Genomic DNA, 22,691 nt, shown 5'->3' on the forward strand with positions numbered 1-22,691 from the left:
GTCACTGCGGGGAGCTGAAACAGTTTGATGTCCAAAAAAAGCAAATACATATGTCGTCATTTAAACACAGAGATAAGGCGCAGATACGGTGTAATTATAGCCCCTTATTTCATACCAAATTAGTATATTTAGCTCCTTTAATTTCTAATATTTTACACTTTTATGAGGCGCCGGCTCTTTGTGGTGTAATTGTTTCGAATTAAATGTTCTCCAGCTTTACACTTAAAGTGACAGCAGCCATTGTCCCTCTGAAATGTATAGTTGAGCTTGAACTGAAGCACAATTACTCCCCTTTTTTTTTTTACCCCCCCTTGTTTCAATGTTCTTTTAATCTAATCCCCGGATGTGCGATGCGACCGTGGAGCATATAATTTTTTTTTTTTTTTTTTTTGCGGGCTCTCAATCATTCTGATCATTGCCTTGAAGAGTGGAATGAAGGCGGAAACCGAGTAACAGGCTGCACTTTGTGTTTTGTTCAATTAGAGAAGCATTTGTCTGCCACCCATGTCTCCTCTACTCTGCTCTGCGAGCCTCGCTGTATAATTAACCTCAAATGGCAAAAAATGATGTTGATAAATTACACAAGCAGAAGGGGGAAAAAACAAGCCTATCACTCGCATGAAAGCCGAGAGAAATGTGTGGGTATATTCTCAACTCCAAACTCAGGCAGGCGAACGGATGGAGGAAGAGAGAGAGCGGGAGAGAGAGAGAGAGAGAGAGGGGGGGAAAAAATAATGAGGGCATAATTTTAGAGAACTAATTATTTCTATTTGTCTTTTGTCACACTTCTCTAATTCTGCGATATTAACACAGTCTGTGTTTATTAATTGCTTTTACAGTGTTTTGAATCGGGTCCAAGAGGGAACGCGGCTCTTTTCACAGGCAGGCGGGCTGCTGGGACCGTACCTCGCCGCCAGAACGCCGCCTGGCAGCCGCTATCTGGCCCCGGTATCTCCTCCCGGTAGCCCGCCGCCCGCCCCCCCCCCTCGCCGTGCGTTGGGCGAGTTTACACGACCCTGTGCGCAGAGATAAAGTTCTTTGTTGCAAGATTAAACATCAAAACAGTTAAAGTGAAATTAAAATTAAATGAATGAATGTCACTGAAGCAAAAAAGACTGTAATTAATGGATCCCTTAATTGTCTTCATAAAATATTTGCATGGGCATAATTTGCATAATTTACATGTATTAATTAATCTTTCAAAGGAATTTTATGCTGAGAGAAGCCAAAATTCCCTTTGTTTTATTTAGCATCTAATGAAATATTTATTCTCTTTAATGAACTTTTCATCTTGATTTGAATATAAAAATACTAAAGTTTTAACATATTTTAATGAGGCAGTCTTTCATAAAACAACGTGTCAAGACGTCACCGGGTTTCTTTCTCCAGCCGGTATGTAAAGCAGATGTTTCAACATTTGCACTAATATTGCACGCCTCCTCCAAAGTGGATTCGAATCAGCGAGACTTTCCCATCAAGCCCGTTTCCCTCCGCTTTCATGTTAATTCCGTCTGTTAGGAGCAAAACGGCGGCGGCGGCGTTTAGCATTCTCCCGGCAGTGTGATACCTGTCAGCCTCATCGGGTAATCACAGCGCCTTTGTTTTCATTAACGCCCCGATAAATCGGGCGGCGTGTGTGTGTGTGTGTGTGTGTGTGAGAGGAGGTGGGGGTTGGACGTGTGTGCGTCAGGTTGTGCGTCCCGGCCGCCGCGCGCTCTCCGGCGCCCTCGCTGGCTGCGCCGGCGCAGTGACGACTTTTGCACAGAAGTCGCTGGTTGTTGCTTGAATGGAGGCAGCCGGAGTGCAATGCTCCAGAGACCTACGGCAGGGCCGGGTAATTAGCCTGTGTGTTTGTACACCCCCCTCCTTCCTTCACACACACACACACACACACGCTCTTGTTGTCGTCACATAAAACAGGGCCTAAAAAGGAATGGGACAACTGCATAAAATATTGATCATATAATAAGTATAGATTATGAGTTGTGCGAAAGCGAATTAAAGCTCGGATTGATCAGCAGTAATAGAGTTTCTTTTTTAATTATAGATAATAACCTGCTGCCTGGATGAGTCTCGGATCGGGAGCATTCTGTCGGACCGCTCGGCTCGTGTCATGTCCAACAAGCGGCGCCGCTAAACGTCTTTGTGTGCGTTTTCCTCCTTAACGCTGAATTATTTAGGCGCGCTGCCATGGAGAGGTGTGCTTCGTGCAGGCATTACTGTAGCGCGCTCCGGCAGAGGAAACGTGAAGGTAATAAACGTCAAACGCGCTCCTGAGCTGCGCCTAACAGATGCTTTTACCAGCGCGGCGCCGAGGCAGCGCTGCTCGCTCAGGCGGACACTCAGACAAGAGTGTTCGCCGGGAAATGGACAAAGCTCGTTAGGTTGGAGGTGTCTGGAGATAACGCGGCGCGGGGAACGTCTGCCGATTTCAATAAACACTATTTCCACGAAGGAAGTGTCACTTAGAGAGCGGGCCGGCGCCGTTATGTTCAAACACGCCGATCGCGGAGACGACTCCGACGCGCCGCTGCTTTTACACTGTGTGCTTTGCCGGTGATAAAATATGCAGGAAGTGTGTAATTATGTTTGTACTTCCTGGCTGATGTGGTGCTGCACATGAGCTTAAATGCTAAAACCAAAAGCATCACTACTAACTCTGCAAGTAACTGAATAAACGGCTCCACATGATCTTTAATCGCGGAATCCCAAGACTTGAGGGTGAGAAGTTTGAGTCGTCTGTTGGCTAATCGATGTGTGTGTGTGTGTGTGTGTGTGTGTCCTCTGTTCCAGATGGAAGACTGTTCCTGAAAACCACAGTGATGTACTGATAGAGCCGCCGGGAGCCGCAGGAAGACAACGTTTCTCCATGAAAGGGAAGAAAAAACAAAAACAAAAGATGTTGGAGGGAAAAAAACAAAACAACTAAACTAAAAAGAAAAAGAAAAACCCGTGAAGATTCTGAGGAGCTGTGGAGAGAGGTCAGAGGTCACGCTGCTGGTAGGAGATGCTGTGTTCACCCGATGCTGGAGGAGGAGTCTGAATGTAGAATAAGCCGTCGTCTTCATCATGGTGGCCAACAGTCTGACAGAGCAGGTCCTGACTCGTACCGCAGTTGGCCAACATGAAGGATCAACGTATATATATAGAAACTATATATACTGAGCACAGTCCAGATGTACCCGTGGTGCATTGTGGGTAATAACTAATAAATTCACAGCACTGAAGATTTTTATACTGTATCTCAGCCAGCGAGAAAAGCTTCTAAAAGAAATTCGACTGAAGATCTGTTTTTTTTTTCTGTTTTGTATTTCAAATTGAATTTTTGAGAAGCTAAAAAGCGGAGATGAACCACCGTGGATGATTTTAAAAAAAAAAAACAAAACGAAAAAAAATGAGAGAGAGAGAAAAATGTGAATTCATCCACGCGTTCGTCAGAAGAGAAGACTGATGTTTGATTCTCGTGTTTTCTAAATTAGATGACAATACAATCAAGTTTCCTTTTTACCATTGTTGTATATAGAAGATCTGATGATCCTGATAGGAGAAACTCAGCGTATCGACCCCGAGCGGATTGATAAGGTATGTGTATATAACGTTCAGAGGTATTGTGTATGCAGTAGAGCTCTTAGGCCAACAATACCGCCACTTATATAAACCTACCGTTTGGTTTCGTTCTATCTCTGAGCCATCATCCTTTCCTATAGCTGCCATTTTGGTGAGAAAGCATGCAGGCATGTAAATGTTTGTCCTGGAATTATGATATTTAATAAATCCTATATTGTGCTGAACAGATACAAGGGTTTTACTCGCTCCAGCCCAGATGAGTTTGAAAACATAATTAACAGACGTTTCACTTTCGAAGATGAAGACTTTTGCTGTCGATAGTACTGTAATCTTTGTAACAGAGGTAATATTTCTTGGAATTTACTGTACATTTTTTTGGTCATGAGACACAGAAATCAGCACCTCTCAATGCTTTTTTTAAAAAAAACAACAACAACAACAAATAAATCGGTCCGAACACGATCGGCTTGAGAAACAATCAATCATGACGCAACTCTTTCCAGAACTAAAGATCCCATTCAGATCCCTCTAAGACCCGATGCAGACACACGTTTCAGTTTCTCGTGTTTCATAATATCTTGATGAGGAAAAAACAAAAAAACGACGAAAAAAAAAAAGGATCATAAGTTATGATTTTTCTGTTACTTTTCCTAAAAGACTTTTTTGCATTTTTGGTGCTGAACCACATGTGTATATTCTGTAGACGGGGGCCGATGTCAGGCAGTCCGGCGGGCGGGCGGGAGGCGCGTCCCGCCTTCACACTGTGTTTGTTCCTTTCCTTCTCAATGGAGTATCTTCGGTCTGTTGTCACTGATAACTTATATAGCTTCTGGAGTCATCTCTTCATTGTACTTTAAAAATTCAAATAAAGTTAACATGTTGATGATAAACTACATGAGTTAACTGTGTCGCCCTGCGCACGACACCAGTGTAACATTACTACACACACACACACACACACACACACACACACACACACACACGGGTCGGTTTCTACATCATTGTTGTGTTTTTGGTGTACTGGTTTTTTGAGACATTTACAATCAGCCCTCAGTCTTTTAACCTTTTTCTATGTATTCTGTACGGCCGAAAAAAAAGGAAGGAAGAAGCCGGTTGCAGGTCTGCTGTACTGTAGAAACATGAATGAGCATATTGTTCTTGGCTTTGTATAGCAGTTTAAAAAATGTATGCATAATCAAATGATGAGAATATCTTGTGTACTTTTTTTTTTTCCTCTTTTCTTTCCACTGAGTGTGTGAGTGCGTGCGTGTATGCGCGTGTGTGTGCGTGACCTTTGACTTGCATGTGCGAGTGTGGATTTTTTTTTTTTATTATTATTATTTTTAAAGGCGTAGGCTAATCCTTGATAAAGTATGTAAATGAGGGTGTGACCAAGCTCACTGTAAATAAATTATTTCATGTGTACTCTGACGTGTACGGCGCTGTTTCACACCCGGTCTCCAGCGGATCGACACACGGCGGCGCTCTGGCGCTGGAGGTCCCGCGTTCCGAAACCGTCGCTGAGCCTCCGTGACGCCGGTCTGTTCTCACTCGGGCTCGTTTTGCAAACTTCCCCGACACTTCTCCCGCGTTTTTAATGACCGGCTGCGTGAAACTTTCTCCTGAGCGGCATCGTTATGCCGGGCGGACGCGGCGCGTATCCACAGGGATTATATCAAAACAAGTGAAAACAGGTAGAGCTCTTAAAACACATTAAAAAAAAAAAAAGAAAAAACGAAATCGACATTGAGAGACAAACTCCTCCGGTAAGCAGTTCTGAGTGAAATGTGTTGACACAGCACGCTCGGCCCATTCCCATTCTGCATGCTTTTTAAAGCGTGGCCATAACACCGCCACGCAGATGAATAATTGACTGATTGCTGCATAATTCAATGCAGTATTGTAAAAATTCAAGGCCCCGAAATATTTCAAGCTTTTTTTCTTCTTCCCGGATGAAAAAAAATGAGGTTAAAGTTTCAATCAACCTTGAAAGAACAATACGACACACAATGAGCAATCAATCATGAAGGCACGCGCCGAACGGCGAGGCGGCGCGGGGGAAACTCCGACACGGCGTCCGTTCATCCCGATGGGCCGGCCAGACGCAGCCCTCGCTCCCAGATCCTGTTTATTTCTCCATCTGATGCCTCTTCCTGAGAGAAAGAGGCCCCGCAGCTACATGTTTCATATCACTGCACATTTTGTAATAAATTCAATTCGGTACAAATATGACCATGAGGCACGCAGACTTTAAATACCAAATGTGCATTATAGATGTGTTGCTGCGTTCTCCTCGGCCGCGGCGTGGAAAGCGCATCGCTGATTGCATATTCAGAGCCGTGTGTTTTATTTACCGCGCCCGACGTGGAGACGCGCTCATGAAGACATCATCCAGACGGGATTATTCCGCATGATCCCGCCTCCTCGTGGTTCGCCTAATGTCACGTTGCGCAATTTGTTCGTGTTTTCCTGCTCACTTGACCGGAGTTGAGGAAGCGTCCTTCTGCTTCTTCTCCGCTCTTAGAGGATGAAAAAGTTTCAGCCCGGCGAAATGAAGTTGTAATTACACCCCGACGTCGTGTCAACTGCATTGTTAACCCCAGCTGAGCTAATTTCTCGCTCATCATGGCGGCCGGGGGATGACCATTTAGCCGAAGCAGCGACATTGTGCGTCTCCTGATCACACGGCGGTGCCCGGAGTCTGCGGAGAGACATTAGGAAGGTGCCGGCCGATCGTCTGAGAGATAAGACTAATGTCACCTAATCAGATGGACCATTATGTATTAGAGAAACTACAAAACAGTTTTATCTGACAAGGGCCAGGCCACATTACCTAAATTAACATTTTGCAAGCATGAACATGGAAGAGCACGGAGGCTATAGGACTGCGGCCTGCGCTTAGACATTCGGCAGTAATTATTAATTTATGATTGTCTCTGGTCTTAATGAAAATGAAAGCCAGGAAAGAGAACAGGGAGGGATAATGTGGCGTGAAATTGAGTTTCATTTGTACAGGGGCCACCTTTTAACTCTGCGCTTCTTAGGCGGAAATGGAGACGAGCTCTTCCCTCTCTCTCCCTGGAGAACGCGTTTCACTCGGTTTCTTCTCTTTTCTTTCTTTTTCTTCTGTCGTGCTCGCTCTCCTTTCAGTCCTCCAGTCAAAGCGTGTTCATATCCTCTCATGCTTTTGTGATATTTGGGGCCAACACGCCCTTTAACATCTCCATTACTCTCATAAGGCCTTTTGAAAATGACAAGGGGGCTTTTTGATGTCTGATAAGTATGTCAACAAGTTTCCTGAATGGAAATGTCTCCACACGCCGCTTCTTTAATGTCAACAAGACGTCGGAGAAAGGTCTGAGTCCAGGTTGGCAGGAGAGCGGCTGAAAGAAACGCCGACTGATTTGCACAAGATTGCAGCGAGGACGATTCAATGCAAGAGAAATCAAACGTCGGGGTCAGGGGGCTGCCTTTTCCCTGCATGATTCCTTTATTAATACCTATAGTCTGAAAAAAATCAAAACGGATCAGTTGTACTCCAAATTTTTAACAAAAAAAAAGAATCTATTGTTTATTCCTCGTATTAGTAGTAAAAGAGTTCTGTTTTTTAATACATGCGGATCCAGATAGACGTTCACAACCTCTGACAATGTGGGGAAAAAAAAATAAAAAAAATCACAAAGTCTTGGCGTGAAACCAGAACTGAGTACCTGGCGTGAGACGAAGCATGTGCAATCCGATTCAAGCTCTGTGAGGAGGAGCTCATCCCACACTTTGAAAAGAACTGATGTACCAGGATGAAGCACACACACACACACACACACACACACACACACACACACACACACACACACACACACACACACACACACACACACAGAGCTTTCTGCCACTGCTGTGAAACACAGCCATCGTTTAAAGATGAGTCAATATACATAACTTGGCGTTTTGCTTCTTCTTTATTTAGGATTTCTCATTGTGTCGGTGAAACGGGGCGCCTCGCCCGCCATCGTGAAATATAAAAGACATGTAATCAGACAGTTAAATGCATTGGGAGGATGTCAGTCTCAAGGTCAAAGCTAAAATCAGCATCAGGAACGATTTGGTGGGAAAAAAATGCAACCCGAGACACTGAGAAACGTCTTCTATAAAGTCTTAAATAAAAGTGGTGGGGGGCCAGCTGAGGAAGTTCCTGTCTCCATAATGCAGCAGTGTCGCTCTGCTCATTTTCACCTTCATTTCAGTAACATTTAATAGACACAGTTGTGAAGAACCTTAATATTTTCAGGCTTTACTGATCTTATTGAATGCTGTAAATTCATCTCATCGCAGAAACTCCTCCCAGTGTTTGAAGCCGTCTGGAACTCAAACTTCACATGTTCCTTATTTATAAATGCAGAACTCTTCTTCTCAGTAGGTCAGTCTCCACATAGATTTAACTTCAATATCAGGTTTATACTCGTTTTTTTACACCCACAAACCTCTGCCTCCTGTCTCAAATGACAAGATATGTGTTACTGCGTCAGAATAAATTCATTTAGTACATTATGTAGAGTGAAAACCACCTCTGAATCATGGGATGGTCGCCCCGTTCAGCTCAGTAGTGTCTGATTAAGTAACAGTGCTAAAGTGGATGTTAAAAAGTGAAGGTGAACACAGTTTATCTCTGGTAGACGTAACACAGAAGCACCTCAGTGGACTTGTTTGTTTTCTCTGAGCTGCGGTTGGAGTCGTGTTTTGTTTTGGGGTAAATGCTTAGCGGAGGCTTTTAGCTGAGTTTTTCCTCTAAGCTATAAAAAGGTCACGTGGCGTTGACCTCTCCTGGGGAAGCCCAAACCTTTAAGGTGGGCTCAGCAGCAGTTCATAGCTGAGGGGCGACTGTTGTATCATCCTCTCTTATGACAAAGAAATTATGACCATTTTCAGCCCCCAACTTTAGATTTCCATATTTTCCAGAAAATTAGTTGCTCTTTTTTTTGTCTTTAGCTGTTCATGCAAGTTATCTTAATAAGCAAGTTATAAACTAAAACACATCAATACGCAGCATGTGTGACCACTAGGTGTCACTGTATGACAACAGAATCATGTTTCCTGGTGTTTGACTGACTGCAGGAGTAAAACATTGCCAGAAAGAATGAGCTAAAGAGCAAAAAATTAACTAAAAATAATCAAATATGTTGCAAACAACTGTCACAGAGCGACAGCAGGAGACTCTGCAGAGTGTTCATCTTTTTTATTTTCCTTTTCATGACTTATAGTCCAGAGAATACAGTAACTGCATCTTTTAAATGAGTTTAAAGTAACGACGGATGGAAACTTCATCCAAAGTCAACAGTTTCTGACTAATACAGGAAGAGTTCTGCCTTTTATTTCCCGTGGATTCCAACAGCTGTTTACTGATCATTTGAAAGACGTTAGGATGTTCATTAAGTAAAAATGACTATGTGGTGTCAGACGGAGTGTGTGAGATGTGTGAGCAGGGAGGGTGTGTGTGTGTGTGTGTGTGTGTGTGTGTGTGGAGGGGAGTCTGTGTCAGTCCAGCTCTGCCATTGGAGGGGATAAACCAGACATGAGAGATGTCACGACGGTGCAAATGAGGGAAAAGGCCTGAGACAGACGACAGCCTTCTGCAGCTCACTGCTAAAAGCCGGCAGAAGTACAAGTAATCGGCGCGATGTGCCGCTAATAGAAAAATTGATTGTAGCCGCTGGGCGCAGTTTGTCTCATTCACTCCAAGACTTATGAAGAATCTGAACTGCTCAATGTTTACAGCGGCTATCAATCCACTCCTCTTTTATCTGTGTGAGCAGAGATTAAAAGGGTAAATTATTTGGAGAAGGAAGCGTTGTTTTCTATCCGGGGCCGACGCTGTGCTCACGCTCGCCCTGCAATCCTGAAAATGAGTCGTGAGCATAAAGCTTACTGGAGATTTCTGAGCAGCTACTTTATGTGCTGAATTATCAATACGATATTAGACGCTGAGGCTACTTCATATCTGAAGAGGCATCTGCAAGCTTTTTCAAAATTACTCACAGCCGGAGTGTCCAAATCACCAGGGCTGGTTATATTAAGTCAATTACATTTTTACAATTGTGAGCGAGGGATGGTTAATTTAGTTTGACCCGAGAGCCTCCGACACTCCCCCAGATAGCAGATGGATGAGGCGAGTGACCACGGGCGTGAGGGAGTGTGCGTCTGAGTGTGTGTGAGCCCACTGGATTAGTCTTCATTTGGTGCCTCTGTCATGAGGGAGGGGAAGACTGAGCACCGCGTGGCGGAGCAAAGAAAACACACAGGGTCAGTGGAACACACACAAACACAAGCAGACGCTATTAACCTCCCCCCCAGCTCATCAACTTTATTTTGCAATCTTCCCTCAGAACCATTAGAATACCCTGAAGAAATGACTTTCCAATTAAAGAGGATCTAGGAGAACAAGGTTTTTCTTTTCCTTTTTTTTCCCCCCCGTCCTCGGCTCCTGGAGTTCTTTATTCCAATAATTTAAATTGGAATTGATTTTTCAATTTACCCACTGACTGTTATGGACACAGAGCGCGTGGCCAAATAGAGCTACGTTCCTAGAATATTTGTCATGACCGAGTGCAACATGTAAATTTGCACAGACCCCTTAAACAGTAATATATTTCCTCCTGTGAAAACAATCAGGCCGGGCAACACATTGGTGTGATTATAGCGCCAGGTATTTCTGCTCCGACCGTCCCCCGAACAGGTCGCTGAAAACCGTTTCCTGAATTATTTCCTCGGAGCAGCGCGTCCAGTCACATGAGGGAGTTTAGCCGCGTAATCACAGTTGTGTGTTCAACAGGCCGACTGCCGGTGGATTTGGCGTTTATGGGATCCTCTGAGTTAAAAATCGGTCACAGGCTCCAAACTTTCCCGTTACGCAGCGTTTCCCGCCAGCCCGGCCGGGGAGCCCCAGCCTCGCATGTTTAAAGTCTGACAAACTGCGCCCGTGAACTCTGCCACAGCAGCAGTTCCAGCCGCTTTCTAATGAGCATTTATTGTGTCTGTGCTCCGGCGAGGCGCTCTGCCTCAGCGCCGGCCAGGCTCTGCCCGGGCCGCCTTACAGATGCGCCCAGAAATCCGAGGCCGTTCTTCTGTGGACGAATGGTTCTGTCTTTTGCTCCTGACAGCTGCGCGGGCTTGTTGTTCGCTCTCTCCTGAGTTGTTTTAATAAAGTTGTGCTGCAGGACTAGTGAGAGAAGATTAATGGACGCACAGGAAGTGTGGCAGTTGTGAGAGGATGCAGGACAGAGCGGGCCAGCAGCCATCTGTTCCCTCTCCTTTACAGCTCTCTTAATGGAGAAGCAAACCAAACAACATGGATCTGAGCCCTGCAGACAGACAGACACACACACACACACGCACGTGCACACACACGGGAAGAAGGCACACATGCACACCTCTATTGCACGCAGCTAAACACAAAACATCACTTTATATGACAGAGATGAGAGCTGGGCTTTTGTCATTGTATTCCCTCTTGTTGGATGTGTGTGTGTGTGTGTGTGTGTGTGTGTGTGTGTGTAGATCTGTGAGTGCGTCTGAGCTTCTTCTCTTTTTTTTTTTTCCCTACCTTTCAGCGAAATAAAGTTGGGTGTGAGCCACGGCTGTGAGATTTAGATGAAAGACACAGCCTGGATGGAACGTGATTAAGAGATATGTTCTTGAGGCAAAACAGGACTTGGCGTTTGCTGAGACAAAACCTAATCAAATTAAAGCAAAGCACGGCCATTGTTGTGGAGTGTGTTCTCTGCCTGTGTCACGTTTGAAATGAAACAGTGTAAAATAGATGTGGGATTGTGTCTGCGCAGCGTCGGCGGCACAGTGGCTTTATTCAGATTTACACACAGGCACTGACTAATGACGCCCGTGCCCAATGATGCCTAAAGCCCTTTATAGAGCTGTCTGGGTTATAAAAAATGTTTACTATGATGGAGCGGAATGGCTCACTGAAAGAGTATTATTGTTTACAAGTTATTGTTTTAGATTAATTTACTCAGCAGAACTGTTAAATTCTTTACCCAACAGGCATGTCGACCTCCAATTCATCCTCCTGCTTCAGAAAAAAAAATAAAAGAAAGAGAAGAAAACCTCCCGTGTTTCCGGCTCCAGTTTCAGCTCCGTACAGGTTATTAACCTATAATGAAATCTACAGTCCGACTGTTCCTCGTTCCGTTTGTTTGGCGCGAGCGCGGACCATGTCACATTAAATGACAACAGGCGTCGTCCGCCTCTTTCTCCCAGTGAAGACATCTGTACGACATGATGAAGTTTCCTCTCCGAGTATCAATCCTGTAATTGAGCTCAGGGAGGGGAGACGTGACGAGCACACAGAGGAAGGAAGGAGGCCTCTCTCCGCCGTTTCCTCCTGTTCCTGCTTCCCGCTCAGCATCCCTCCTTCATTCCACACACACACACACACACACACACACACACACACACACACACACGTCTTATTCCTCTCAACCTGTGTGTACATTACATTTGTTTGTCAGCTCTCTTTCGATGAACATCAGCTGCGGTGAGCGCGGAGGCTTTGGCCGGCCGGGTGTCTCGCTGCTCTGCGACCCGGCAGGACAGAGAGACAAGTGGAGTCTCAGAGCAGCGTCTTCAGGCTGAGTGAGGCGGCGTCCCGGAGCCGCTGACCGCCGCTTCTGTCTCGTCCTGCGCCCGCAATGCCGCGGATCATGAGGAAACTGAAGTGAGACCGGATTAAATATTAACACAACCTGACACGGTCCCCACCGGAGCGCCTATTCCACTTCACATGATACAATTAAAAACATTCCCACATGCGCAGTGGCGCACCGTCAAGAACATGCCGCTGCGCACACCGAAAATAAATCTCATACTGATCTATGGAGAACCTGACATGCAGGAGGCCAAGGTTTCCATAGAGGCACTTAGCAAAGAAGAGAGTTGGAAAAAACACACACACACACACACACACACACTCACAGTGAGAGATGAGAGGCTTACATTATTTATATGTGCTAATGGTGGCTGGCTGTGTGTGTGAATCAGCAATACAACAATCTGCTAAAATAGACACACAGCTGTAATCAGGGCCATACATTTCCTCTCCCTCTCCCGTTCGCAGGGTCAATTGGAGTCACTTTAGCAGCATTTGAAAGTCTTGCAGTAGATTATCTCCTTTTAATGGAGACGAAAGACAATGTGGAAGTAGATTGCGGTTGCCAGAGGAAAAGATTACCTCTGAGAAGACACTGTAGCTAAATACGTGCAGTGCGAGGAAACCTCACACACCAGATATCGCTGCACATCTCGCGCAGATTAAAACAATGGCTGGCGTGCTTAACCTAGTTTTTGTCCACAAAAGGAATCCATTAGTCTCATTGTGCAGCCCTTAAGCTGGGCATCACGGGGGGGAACCCACTGTTGCACCGCTACATCCACACACATGTGCCTCTCATTTCCTACAGCGGTCCAGAAGTATCCTTCAACATCCTATTGTAAAGTTTACCAGGGGAGAGGTTCAGTGTATTAAAGTGCCCTGAGAGAAACGCTAAATGATGTAAATGCAGGCAGCTGCTTGCTGCTAATGCCGTACAGTAGAGGAGGAGGCCCAGCTGAGGCTGGATGTGTACAGTATCTATATAACATTATGGGCTCTCTTTCATGTCCTTGTGCTCTCTAATGGGAACAATATGAAGACTAATGGTATCGTGAAAGAGCGGGGACTGGAGCACATTCAGCTTGAGCTGTTGTTTCAGGTTCTACTTGCAGTGAAAGCTGGCCTGGCGTTTCTAATTCGTGATGTGAAATATAGAATATTACCACTTCAAGAGCAAATCATTTTCAACAATTCGTTCTTTGTTCTTTCAGTTCGCTCCGTCTTGTTTTTTTTCACCCTCAAATCTGTCTTCGGGCTCGTCTCCATCCTCCCTCCACCAAACACGTGTCCATCAAAACCTCCACTGGTTTCCATCCACTTCCAAACTCTTCTTCTCCCGTCAATAACCTCCACATCAAGCCCCCGAGTTCAGACCTGCCCCCTCCGTCAGCCTCGCTGCCCCCCCCCAGCCGGTCTGACCCCCACACCCCCCACCGCCCCACCCAGCATCTGAAACATTCAGAAATCCCTTTGGTTTATTGTAAACTCCTTGTTTTCCATTATTTTATGAGTACAGTGACCTTTAGTGTCTTGAAAGGTGCTTATGAATGAAAAGCGTTGTTTTTTTTATATTGATGGCTTGTTTTCCTCACCTTCTCCAAAGCAGAACACGCCGCTGACGTGTTCCATCAATCTGTGGAGCTGCATCCGTGTTTAATTGTTGTTCTTTCAGTCTGTGAGATGAGACGAGCCCCTCCATGTACTGTAAAGCCCCCCGGGCCACTGCAGATGCACATCCTCCAGTAGGAGGACTCCTGGCTGAATAGCATGGCTGGAGGCTGTTTGCTTCTCTATTATTCTCATTTTTAATTCAGAGCGGTCATTTGTCCCAAATCTGCTGCAGTGTTCGCCACATAATGGAGCACGGATGAAGACATAAGGCTGGAACTCTTGAAGAATACTTTTAATCACGCTCGAGATAAATATCCAACAATGCATGATTTGGAAAACAAATACAGCCCGACTGTCTCTGATCATCATTTGATGGTGTGCTGACACGCAAACTCTATTAAGCTGTCTTCAAATATGCAAAAATGATATGATTTTACAATGATTACATATTCACTTCCCCAGCTGGCTGGCTCCAAGCGTCTCCATTTGTCATCGACTATTGTGTCCAATTATATGATTAGCTTTGAACACTCCAGCACTTCGAGAGCTCTCGTGTGTTCTGCCGCGCAGAGTGATTCACAAACAAAGTCATTACAACATGTATTCACACATATCAAATAACAAAACAGATGGCCACTGCGCCCGCCGCCTGATTTGTTTTCCACACGAGTGGTGGAAAAAAAAAAAAAAAGTATTTTGCGCGAGCTGTGTTTAATGCTGACTGTTTTTATTCCCAAAGAAGAGCAGCTGGCTGTCGCGCTGTTAGATCAGCTCCTATGAAAGACAATCTTGTTTTCATTAATTTCTCTACAACAAAGGCACTTGTTGGGAAGATTTAGAATTACGGCGGGTAAAGCTTCCGGATAATTCATCACAGGGACTTGACAGGAAACTTAATTGTTTTAAATGCCAGTTGCTGTGAGCAGTGTAGCTGGTTTTTCTTTGATGTCTAACAGGTGGGACAGATAGACGACCCTCTGATGTTTCATTTGACCCTTGACCTCGTGGTTATAAATCCACTTGTAGCCCACCGGCCAATAAACCTATCAACAAATGATGGACTGCAGTTCCCAGAATTCCACCTCAGATGGATTTCTTGTAGCCTGCCCGGTCTTATTTACCTCGCCGTGTGTCTATTATGCAGACGCCGCTCACTTCTCCTCTGGTGAGCGCTGAACAAATCAACCAGGCGCCATATGGGCTCCCGGCCCGCCGCGTCTTCTCCCCGCCGTACCTCAGTGAGGATGAACTCAGTTAAATCCGTCTTTAAGACACAGAAGGGTGTCCACTGCATGCTGGGAGGAGGCAGGGAAGCCGTACCACAGTCTGAATCCTTTTTTAAAGGAATCTGAATGCGGTTTATTTAGCTGTGTTTGCCATTGATCAGCCATATGATCACGGCTCTGGTACATGTGGCTGCACCGCAGGGTGCCCTGACGGTCTAATTGAAGGAGGCGCTGCGTAGTTACCCCTCCGCACTGACTTACTGTCTGATGCAGTTTAAACTCTGCCGCTCGCGACAGGCTCAGTAATTCAATTATTTTAACTATTGGCAACGCCGGATCAATCCGTGGCTCGGGTGACGTGTGTGTGTGAGTGTGTGTGTGTGTGCAGGACTCTTATCAAAACCATCACACTCTAACAGCACAGGACTGTCACACAATCACTACTTGCCAATCATTTAGGGAATAAAGAGCACACACACACACACACACACACACACACTCACAGCAGACCTGACACCAGAGCATCTCTGCACAGAAGAAGGTTTTCTCTCTTAAGGTTAAGGTTGCTTTAAATCTAGTAAATAGCCTGGCTGTCGTCTCTTGAGCAGGTTACTGTAAATGCACTCCAAGCGACTGAATCATTTAACATCCAATCAATACTATTCACATTGCACCATAAACACACTTTGGTCTGATTCCTGCTTGGGGAAGCCGTTCGGACTGTTGTTAACAACTTCTCTGTAATGAGGAGGAAGAATTATTTCACGGCGGGAACGAAAAGGAATGTTTGCAGTTGTAGAGCAAATTGTAATAAATCACATAAAATAACATAAATGGTTTGAGATGTATTTTTTTTTTAAAGTTAAGGAGGAAATATTTACTACAATCCTCTCTGCAGAAGTGGAGAAAGCATGATGTTGAGGCTCTGCTGGGCAGATAGGATCTAGCTGTGCCATGCTGCCATCAACTGGTCGATGATTTTACAGCAGTTCCACAGGAAGCTTTCGGTCCTCATCGATCCCTCCTCTGTCCTGCTCACATCACGGAAGACACAGCTGACTGTGGACGAAGGCGGGGGACGCTCCGAGCTGCTCAGTCACAAGGCAAGGCGGTCAAACACACTCCGAGGGTCGCAGTGTAACCCGAAACACGTGTTTCTGGACTGGAGGTGGGGAAGGTCTGAGCAGGTCTCCAGGACTGTTTCTGCACTGCGGGAGGAAACAAGAAACTCTGCACATGCTCATGAAGAACATGCAAACACCACACAGGAAGCCGCCCTGCAATCTGGACGAATCTGAAACCACACAAGCAAGCCAGGCTTTATTCAGTCACATGACAGCAGACAGCTGCCCACTTCCACCCCTGTAAGCCGAGCTGCTGCTGCAGAGCTACAGTCACACCGCTCGGCCAGAGAGGAAACAAGAAACAGAATCACTTCCTGTCGGCGTCCCTCCTGCGGAGGCTGTCGGCCTCTTCTGGTCTTCGGCTGACATAGTGGGCAGTTTAAGAAGAGTTTCAGTGTTTTTAATCACAACAGATCCAGAGCCGGGACACCGTGGGTCACCTATTAAATGACGATTAGCTTTATTCTCGCCTTCCTGCGTTACACCTGAGCCACACACACTCCTGCTTCGTCTGCCACAGTGAAGACGCTCCGAAAACATCTCCAGTCTCCTGGGTGAGTCAATCAGCTCCGAACACAGATGTTTTTGCCACAACAGCAGCACTCCCATACTGTGAGTGTAAATTACACCTCGAAAATTAATTGCGAGTTTTGATCCTTCTGATAATGAAGCAGGCGCACGGCGATGCGTTCGGTGTGAGGCTGCGGCGGAAGCGCGAAGAAGCACGCTGCGTCGGCGAGAGGAGCTTCAGATCATCGCGCTGGTCAGGTTGCTCATCGATCGGATGCTGCCCGTGTTGGTGCGCCTGCTCTTCCTCCGGACGCTGCGCAGGTAGTTCCGGTACAGGATCACGCTGATCACCCGGTCCTGGAACTGCTTGGAGACGATGTAGTAGAGGATGATGTCCAGCACGGTGCTCAGGTTCATCAGGAAGGTGGTGAAGACCGCCCAGGTGCTGAAGCCCTCGTCCTCGCTGCTTCCCACCAGACGCAGCACCAAACTCACGTGAAAAGGCACGAAGCACACCAGCACCTGGACGATGAGGGTGACGATGATCCGGATGGACTTCTGCTTCACTTTGGGTTTGAGCTTCGAGGTGCGGCCGTGGATCAGGTTGTCCACGATCACGATGTAGCAGCCGATCATGATGCATATGGGGACCAGGAAGAAGAAGATGAGCCGCACGAAGTTGACGGGGTTGTCGTGGCGCATGTAGATGATGTCCTGCATCTTGATGCAGGTGGTGAAGCCGGAGACGCGGTCGGGGTCGTCCTGGGAGAAGAGCAGCGGGACGGTGCTGCCCAGAGTCATGAGCCACACGCCCACGCTGCCCACCACCGCCTTGGGGACGTTCCGCAGCTCCTTGCCGTGCTTGGGCTGGACGATGGCCATGTAGCGGTCGGAGCTGATGAGGGCGAACAGCCACAGCGCCATGCAGGGGTAGAAGATGGTGAGGGCCGCGCTGACCCGGCAGAACAGGTCCCCGAAGGGCCAGTAGTCCTGGTGGTAGTAAACCATCCGGAAGGGGAGCAGCAGGATGTAGGCGAGGTCCACCACCGCCACGTTGATCATGTAGACCGTGACCGAGTTCCTCTTCTTGGTGGTCAGGGCGAACACCCATAAAGCAGTGAGGTTGACAACGACTCCCACGATGAAGACGAAACTGTAAAAGATGACGGAGGCCAGGCGGTACTCCTGCGGTCCCAGCTCCGGCTTCGACGTCCCCGAATCCACTGACATGTTGGAGGAGTTCGAATACAGCATCATGCTGAGGACAGAAAACAGAAATCATTACCTGAATTCACCTGCACCTCTTTTACCTTTTCCATGATTTAATGGTCTCATAGTGATTTGACCTCAAAGTTTTAATACGAGAAAAGAGATGCTTCATTCAGTATTTCAGTCTGTGTGAAACCTGAAGCACAAGAGGCTGAGTGCTCCTGTAGCGTACAGCCACAATCCACAACCGTGTCGACAGGAGGCACAGGTGCATTATGGGTCTCTGCCTTTCTCTGACATACATACACAGGTGGACAAAATTGTTGGTACCCTCTGTTTAAAGAAAGAAACATTCACAGTGGTCAGAGAAACAACTTGAATCTGACAAAAGTAATAATAATAAAAAAAAGGCCAGGACAAAAATGATGGTCCCCCTAGAAAAGAGTGAAAATGATGAGACCAGAGGGACGTGTCAGTCCAAGGTGTGTCCTCTAATGAGCTTCACAGGTGTCTTCAGTCTAGTAATCAGTCAGTGGCTCATATAGAGGGCGACAGGGAGTCACAGGAAGTGGACCACACTCAGCATGGACCAGAGGAAGCAAAGGAAAGAGTCGTCTCAGGAGGTTACAAAGAAAATTATAGAGAAGCAAGTTAAAGGTGAAGACTATAAGACCATCTCCAGCAGTTTGATGTTCCTGTGGCTACAGCTGCTCATGTTATTCAGAAATTCCAGATTCATGGGACTGTAGCCATTATCATCAACATCAGTGTCAGATCGCACCATCCATCTTTTGAACCAAAGTGGGCTTCATGGGAGACGACCAAGGAGGACACCATTGATAAAAACAAATCATAAAAAAGTCAGACTGGAATTTTCCAAACTACATGTTGACAAAACACAAAGCTTCTAGAGAATGTCCTCTGGACAGGTGAGACAAAAATGGAAGTTTTCACCAAGGCACATCAGCTCTACATTCACAGAAGGAAAATGAAGCATATCAGGAATAGAGGACTGTCCCTGCTGTGAGACATGGAGGAGGCTCTGCTAGGTTCTGGGCTGCTTTGCTGCATCCGGCACAGGAGGTCTGGAGTCTGTGCAGGGTCCAAAGAAATCTCAAGACCACCAAGAGATTCTAGAGAGAAATGAGCTGCCAGTGTCAGAAAGTTTGGTTTCGGTCGCAGGTCAGGGGTCTTTCAACAGGACAACGACCCAAAACACAGCTAAAAAAAAACCCAAGAATGGCTGAGAAGAAAACACTGGACTGTTCTCAGTGGTCTTCTGTGAGTCCTGACCTAAATCCTATCCAACATCTCTGGAAGCAGCTGAAACCTGCCGTCTGGAAAAGGCACCTGGAGCAGTTTGCTCATGAGGAGTGGCCACAATACCTGCTGAAAGGCGCAGAAGGCTCACTGACAGTTACAGGAATCGTTTGATTGCATGGATTTTTATTTATTACTGCTTTTGTCAGATTCAAGTTGTTTCTCTGACCACTGTGAATTTTTCTTTCATTAAACGGAGGGGACCAACAATTTTGTCCACGTGTGTAGTTTCCAGAAGAGGAGGAACGACTCAGGTCGCCTTCATCACGCCGTTTAATAATCAGCTCAGAGGAAACATTTCAGCGAAAGCAGAATGATTTAAGGGCTAAAGGAATAAAAGCATGAAGAAGTGAGTAAGAACAAAACCCCACATAAACAGTTTACAATTAACAGTAAATAACCAAAGAAACCTGAATCTGGGTATTATTTCTACACTTTGCACCTCATGCTATAAAAAGTCAAGATGTTCATTTCTGCGTCACATTTAAAGCTCTGACTGATCCACTGAAATCACACCATTAAAAAAATGAAAGCAAAGTTAAATAAAACATATGAGTGAAAGATTATTTTAGTTCCATCAGCTCTTCCACAGTTTTATGCTTCACTGTGGATGATGACAGGTCTCACACACACACACACACACACACACACACACACAGTAGAGTCATTATTTATTCACAGGTAGAACATGCAGACTCCTCACACAGAGGCTCCCTCAAACAGTCTTGAACTCAGAAGCGTCTCATTGTGAGGCGAGAGGCTAATCACTGCACCACCACCATCAAGGCCTCAAATCACAACATGTGTGACTTTACATGATGACAGAAACTAGACGGGTAAAGATTAGGATTAGGATTCAAGTCTATTCACTGTCATTAGAGTAAGAAAAGTAAGAAAAAGTCAAATATTTACTGATCGTCTGTGGTGGTGAAAAATGTGAAAAACTGTCTAAAACAGGATCCGTGTGATTGAGGATGCATCTGTGTTTCACAGTTTGCAGAACTCCAGTTTGATCATTTGAATAGTTATTTTAAAAAGCAGTGTGAAACAGAAACTCACGTCTCGTTTGCTTCTGCATTCTTTTTTTTATGATAAAAGCACATAAAACGAGCAAAATAAAACCAAAATACTGTAGTAAATGTCGTGTTCTGTTGGGGTCGGATGAAGATTTTTAGTTTGTGAGATTCAGACGTCTGATAGGAAGTCATGTGACCCCTGCGTTCATTTCTTCTGGCTGTGCTGTCTTATGGATTTATTCTGAATACGGGGACGTCGGTAAGAACAATGACAGTAAAGCAGCAGACTGAATACATTTAAGTCAGTTCACATCAGTTTGTAGTGGAAATCAGCAACAAAGTACGGCGAGCTGCGAAAGACGCCTGCCAGCGTTTCCTCCTCTCCCCCCAAACCCAAACGTGAAACAGATCAGGTAGCTTTCCCCACACAATAAAAGTCTGCACTTACCCTAGAAATCAAACAAACATCTTGACACGCTCACACCAACAGCTTTATGAAGTGGCAGTGAGTTCATGAAGATTTATCTCAACTCTCGGCTTCTAACGGCCAAAACGGGGAAGTGAATGCAGTCTTAAATGGTAATGTCATGGAAATGGTGGTGAGGTGGTGTGCAGTGTAAAGCCCCCATCACTTCCTGTGTGTGTGTGTGTGTGTGTGTGTGTGTGTGTGTGTGTGTGTGTTTTGACTGTGAGCTGTAGTTTCTGTATACTTTAGATTCCTTTACAGTATCTACGTAGTTGGAACACAAAGGGCTACAGCTTTCCACAGTCTGCAATTACACCCCCTTAAAGAAAATGATGTGCCATTAGAAGTGGGAGTGTGTTTGGCAGGCAGAGAGATGGCAGATTTAGGGCGAGTTATTGATTGGAAAAGTGGGGTCTGTCACAGCACATTAGTTCTCAGGGGAGTAATCCACAGCAGGTTGCTGTGAGAAGCATCTGCTGCTGGAGAGAAGTAATTAAAAACAGGATGTTGAGGCAGTTGCCATATAAACAGGAAATAAGACGGTGGTAATAGACACTTCACGCTGATGCTGTGCGATGGTTTTACACCGCATCGACTTAATGGATGCAAAGCGCATACCTCAGGTGAAACGCTCAAGGTCAGACTGGACCCGGATTGAATACAGATTAATGTGTGTGATTAATGTGTGCGTGTGTGTGTAACAACTATGAATTAGGACATTTGGCTCAAAGAACATTGTGCAATCAAAACTTCCCTCCTTGATGTCCTAACGGCTTCACTTTCCCTTCCCATTACACACACTCACACACACTCACTGTCCCACCACTCCCAGTGTCCTCTGGACCGATGGCCGCTCTGTGATCGGCCTCGACGTTATGTGGTTTTGATTAAGTATTCAGCCTTGATGTAAACTTCTTTTTGTGTGTGTCGTGTTTCAGACGCGGCTCCTCCACTGAAGGAGCTCTGATTCTTATTCCACGGTTATAATTATCTATCGCCTTATCCTCTTGATGTGTCTTAAAAATCTCAGAGCAGATGGTACTTTGTGTTCATTGCAATATGTTGTTATGACAACAGTCTGGTTGATGTTTTCCTCTCTTTGATACTTGTCATGTGGCTGCCTCCCTGAGAATTTCACTGCTAAAGAAATTCCTTAATGGTGATCTATAAAATGAACAATGTGTGTTTATATCCATAATTTAGTTATATCTTGAAAGGTAATTCTATTTTTTTGTTTTTTTAAATTTACTCAGTTTATTCAATTTATACTTTGCCGGTTATTTAAAAGGGAAAGTGTGAAAGCGTATTTTCAACAAAGAAGACGTGACCTTGTGGGTCAGAATGTGGGACTGAATCAGGAAGTGAAGCTCGGCTCGTCGCGGCCTTGTTGCCCTGGTTCATACTGTCCTCTGCAGGCTGCGAGGAAACACTGCAAATCTAAAATCCTGTGGCCACGAGCAGCTTCTGTTCTTCCTCTGAAGTGAGGAGAGACTGTCGCTCTTCCTGTAAGCAGCTTGTTTTCATCGTCTCTCTGTTAGAATGTGTGAATTATGTTTCGATAGGCACAGTCACACCTTCATGTGGAACTGAACTGCTGGTGAACACCTGGATCGTTTTTCTGTCAGTACGTTGGGTTCCGAAAAACCAGCTCTGTCTGCAGATGATATAAATTGATGATATCTTTGAATCTACGTCTACATTTTGAGTGAAACCCTTTGTTCAAAATCTCATCACAGGCCATTTAAAGCAACACATTGTTCTGAGAAATGGAATTAAAGCCTTTGTGAGCTTTAATAGTTAACATTAAGATAAGTTACTGAAAACATTATTTCGCAGCATTTACTTTATTCATGTGTCCAACAAGATTTTTTTCAAGGTATATTTCAATTTTCCATAAAAACAACAAGCATATTTTTAATCATTCTTCAGAACTATGTGGCATAGATTGTGACAAAGACAGTTTTTAACTTGTATTAAAGGATA

General features: G+C 45.4%; 2 protein-coding genes across 2 annotated transcripts in view; one reads left to right on the forward strand and one right to left on the reverse strand.

Annotated features, from left to right (window-relative positions):
* Positions 1–4,676, forward strand: part of dachd (dachshund d) — a 90,993-nt gene extending 86,317 nt beyond the window's left edge. The window contains exon 11 of the mRNA XM_030111166.1: positions 2,794–4,676. Within this exon, the coding sequence (XP_029967026.1) occupies positions 2,794–2,831 (38 nt within the window). The 3' untranslated portion in view covers positions 2,832–4,676. The remainder of the gene's footprint in view (positions 1–2,793) is intronic.
* Positions 4,677–14,120: 9,444 nt separating this feature from the next.
* Positions 14,121–20,850, reverse strand: gpr18 (G protein-coupled receptor 18). Its single transcript, XM_030112451.1, has 2 exons — positions 20,691–20,850; positions 14,121–17,955 (listed from the first exon to the last, which is right to left on the reverse strand). Exon 2 carries the CDS (start codon positions 17,952–17,954, stop codon positions 16,935–16,937), a length of 1,020 nt encoding a protein of 339 aa, XP_029968311.1. The 5' UTR covers position 17,955; positions 20,691–20,850; the 3' UTR covers positions 14,121–16,934.
* Positions 20,851–22,691: the final 1,841 nt, after the last annotated feature.

Source organism: Salarias fasciatus, chromosome 16 (assembly GCF_902148845.1).
Source record: "Salarias fasciatus chromosome 16, fSalaFa1.1, whole genome shotgun sequence".
Classification (NCBI taxonomy): Eukaryota; Metazoa; Chordata; class Actinopteri; order Blenniiformes; family Blenniidae; genus Salarias; species Salarias fasciatus.

Bases quoted from the DNA above. Each gene is read 5' to 3' on its own strand.
- gpr18 (XM_030112451.1), bottom strand. From the start codon at position 17,954: ATGATGCTGTATTCGAACTCCTCCAACATGTCAGTGGATTCGGGGACG.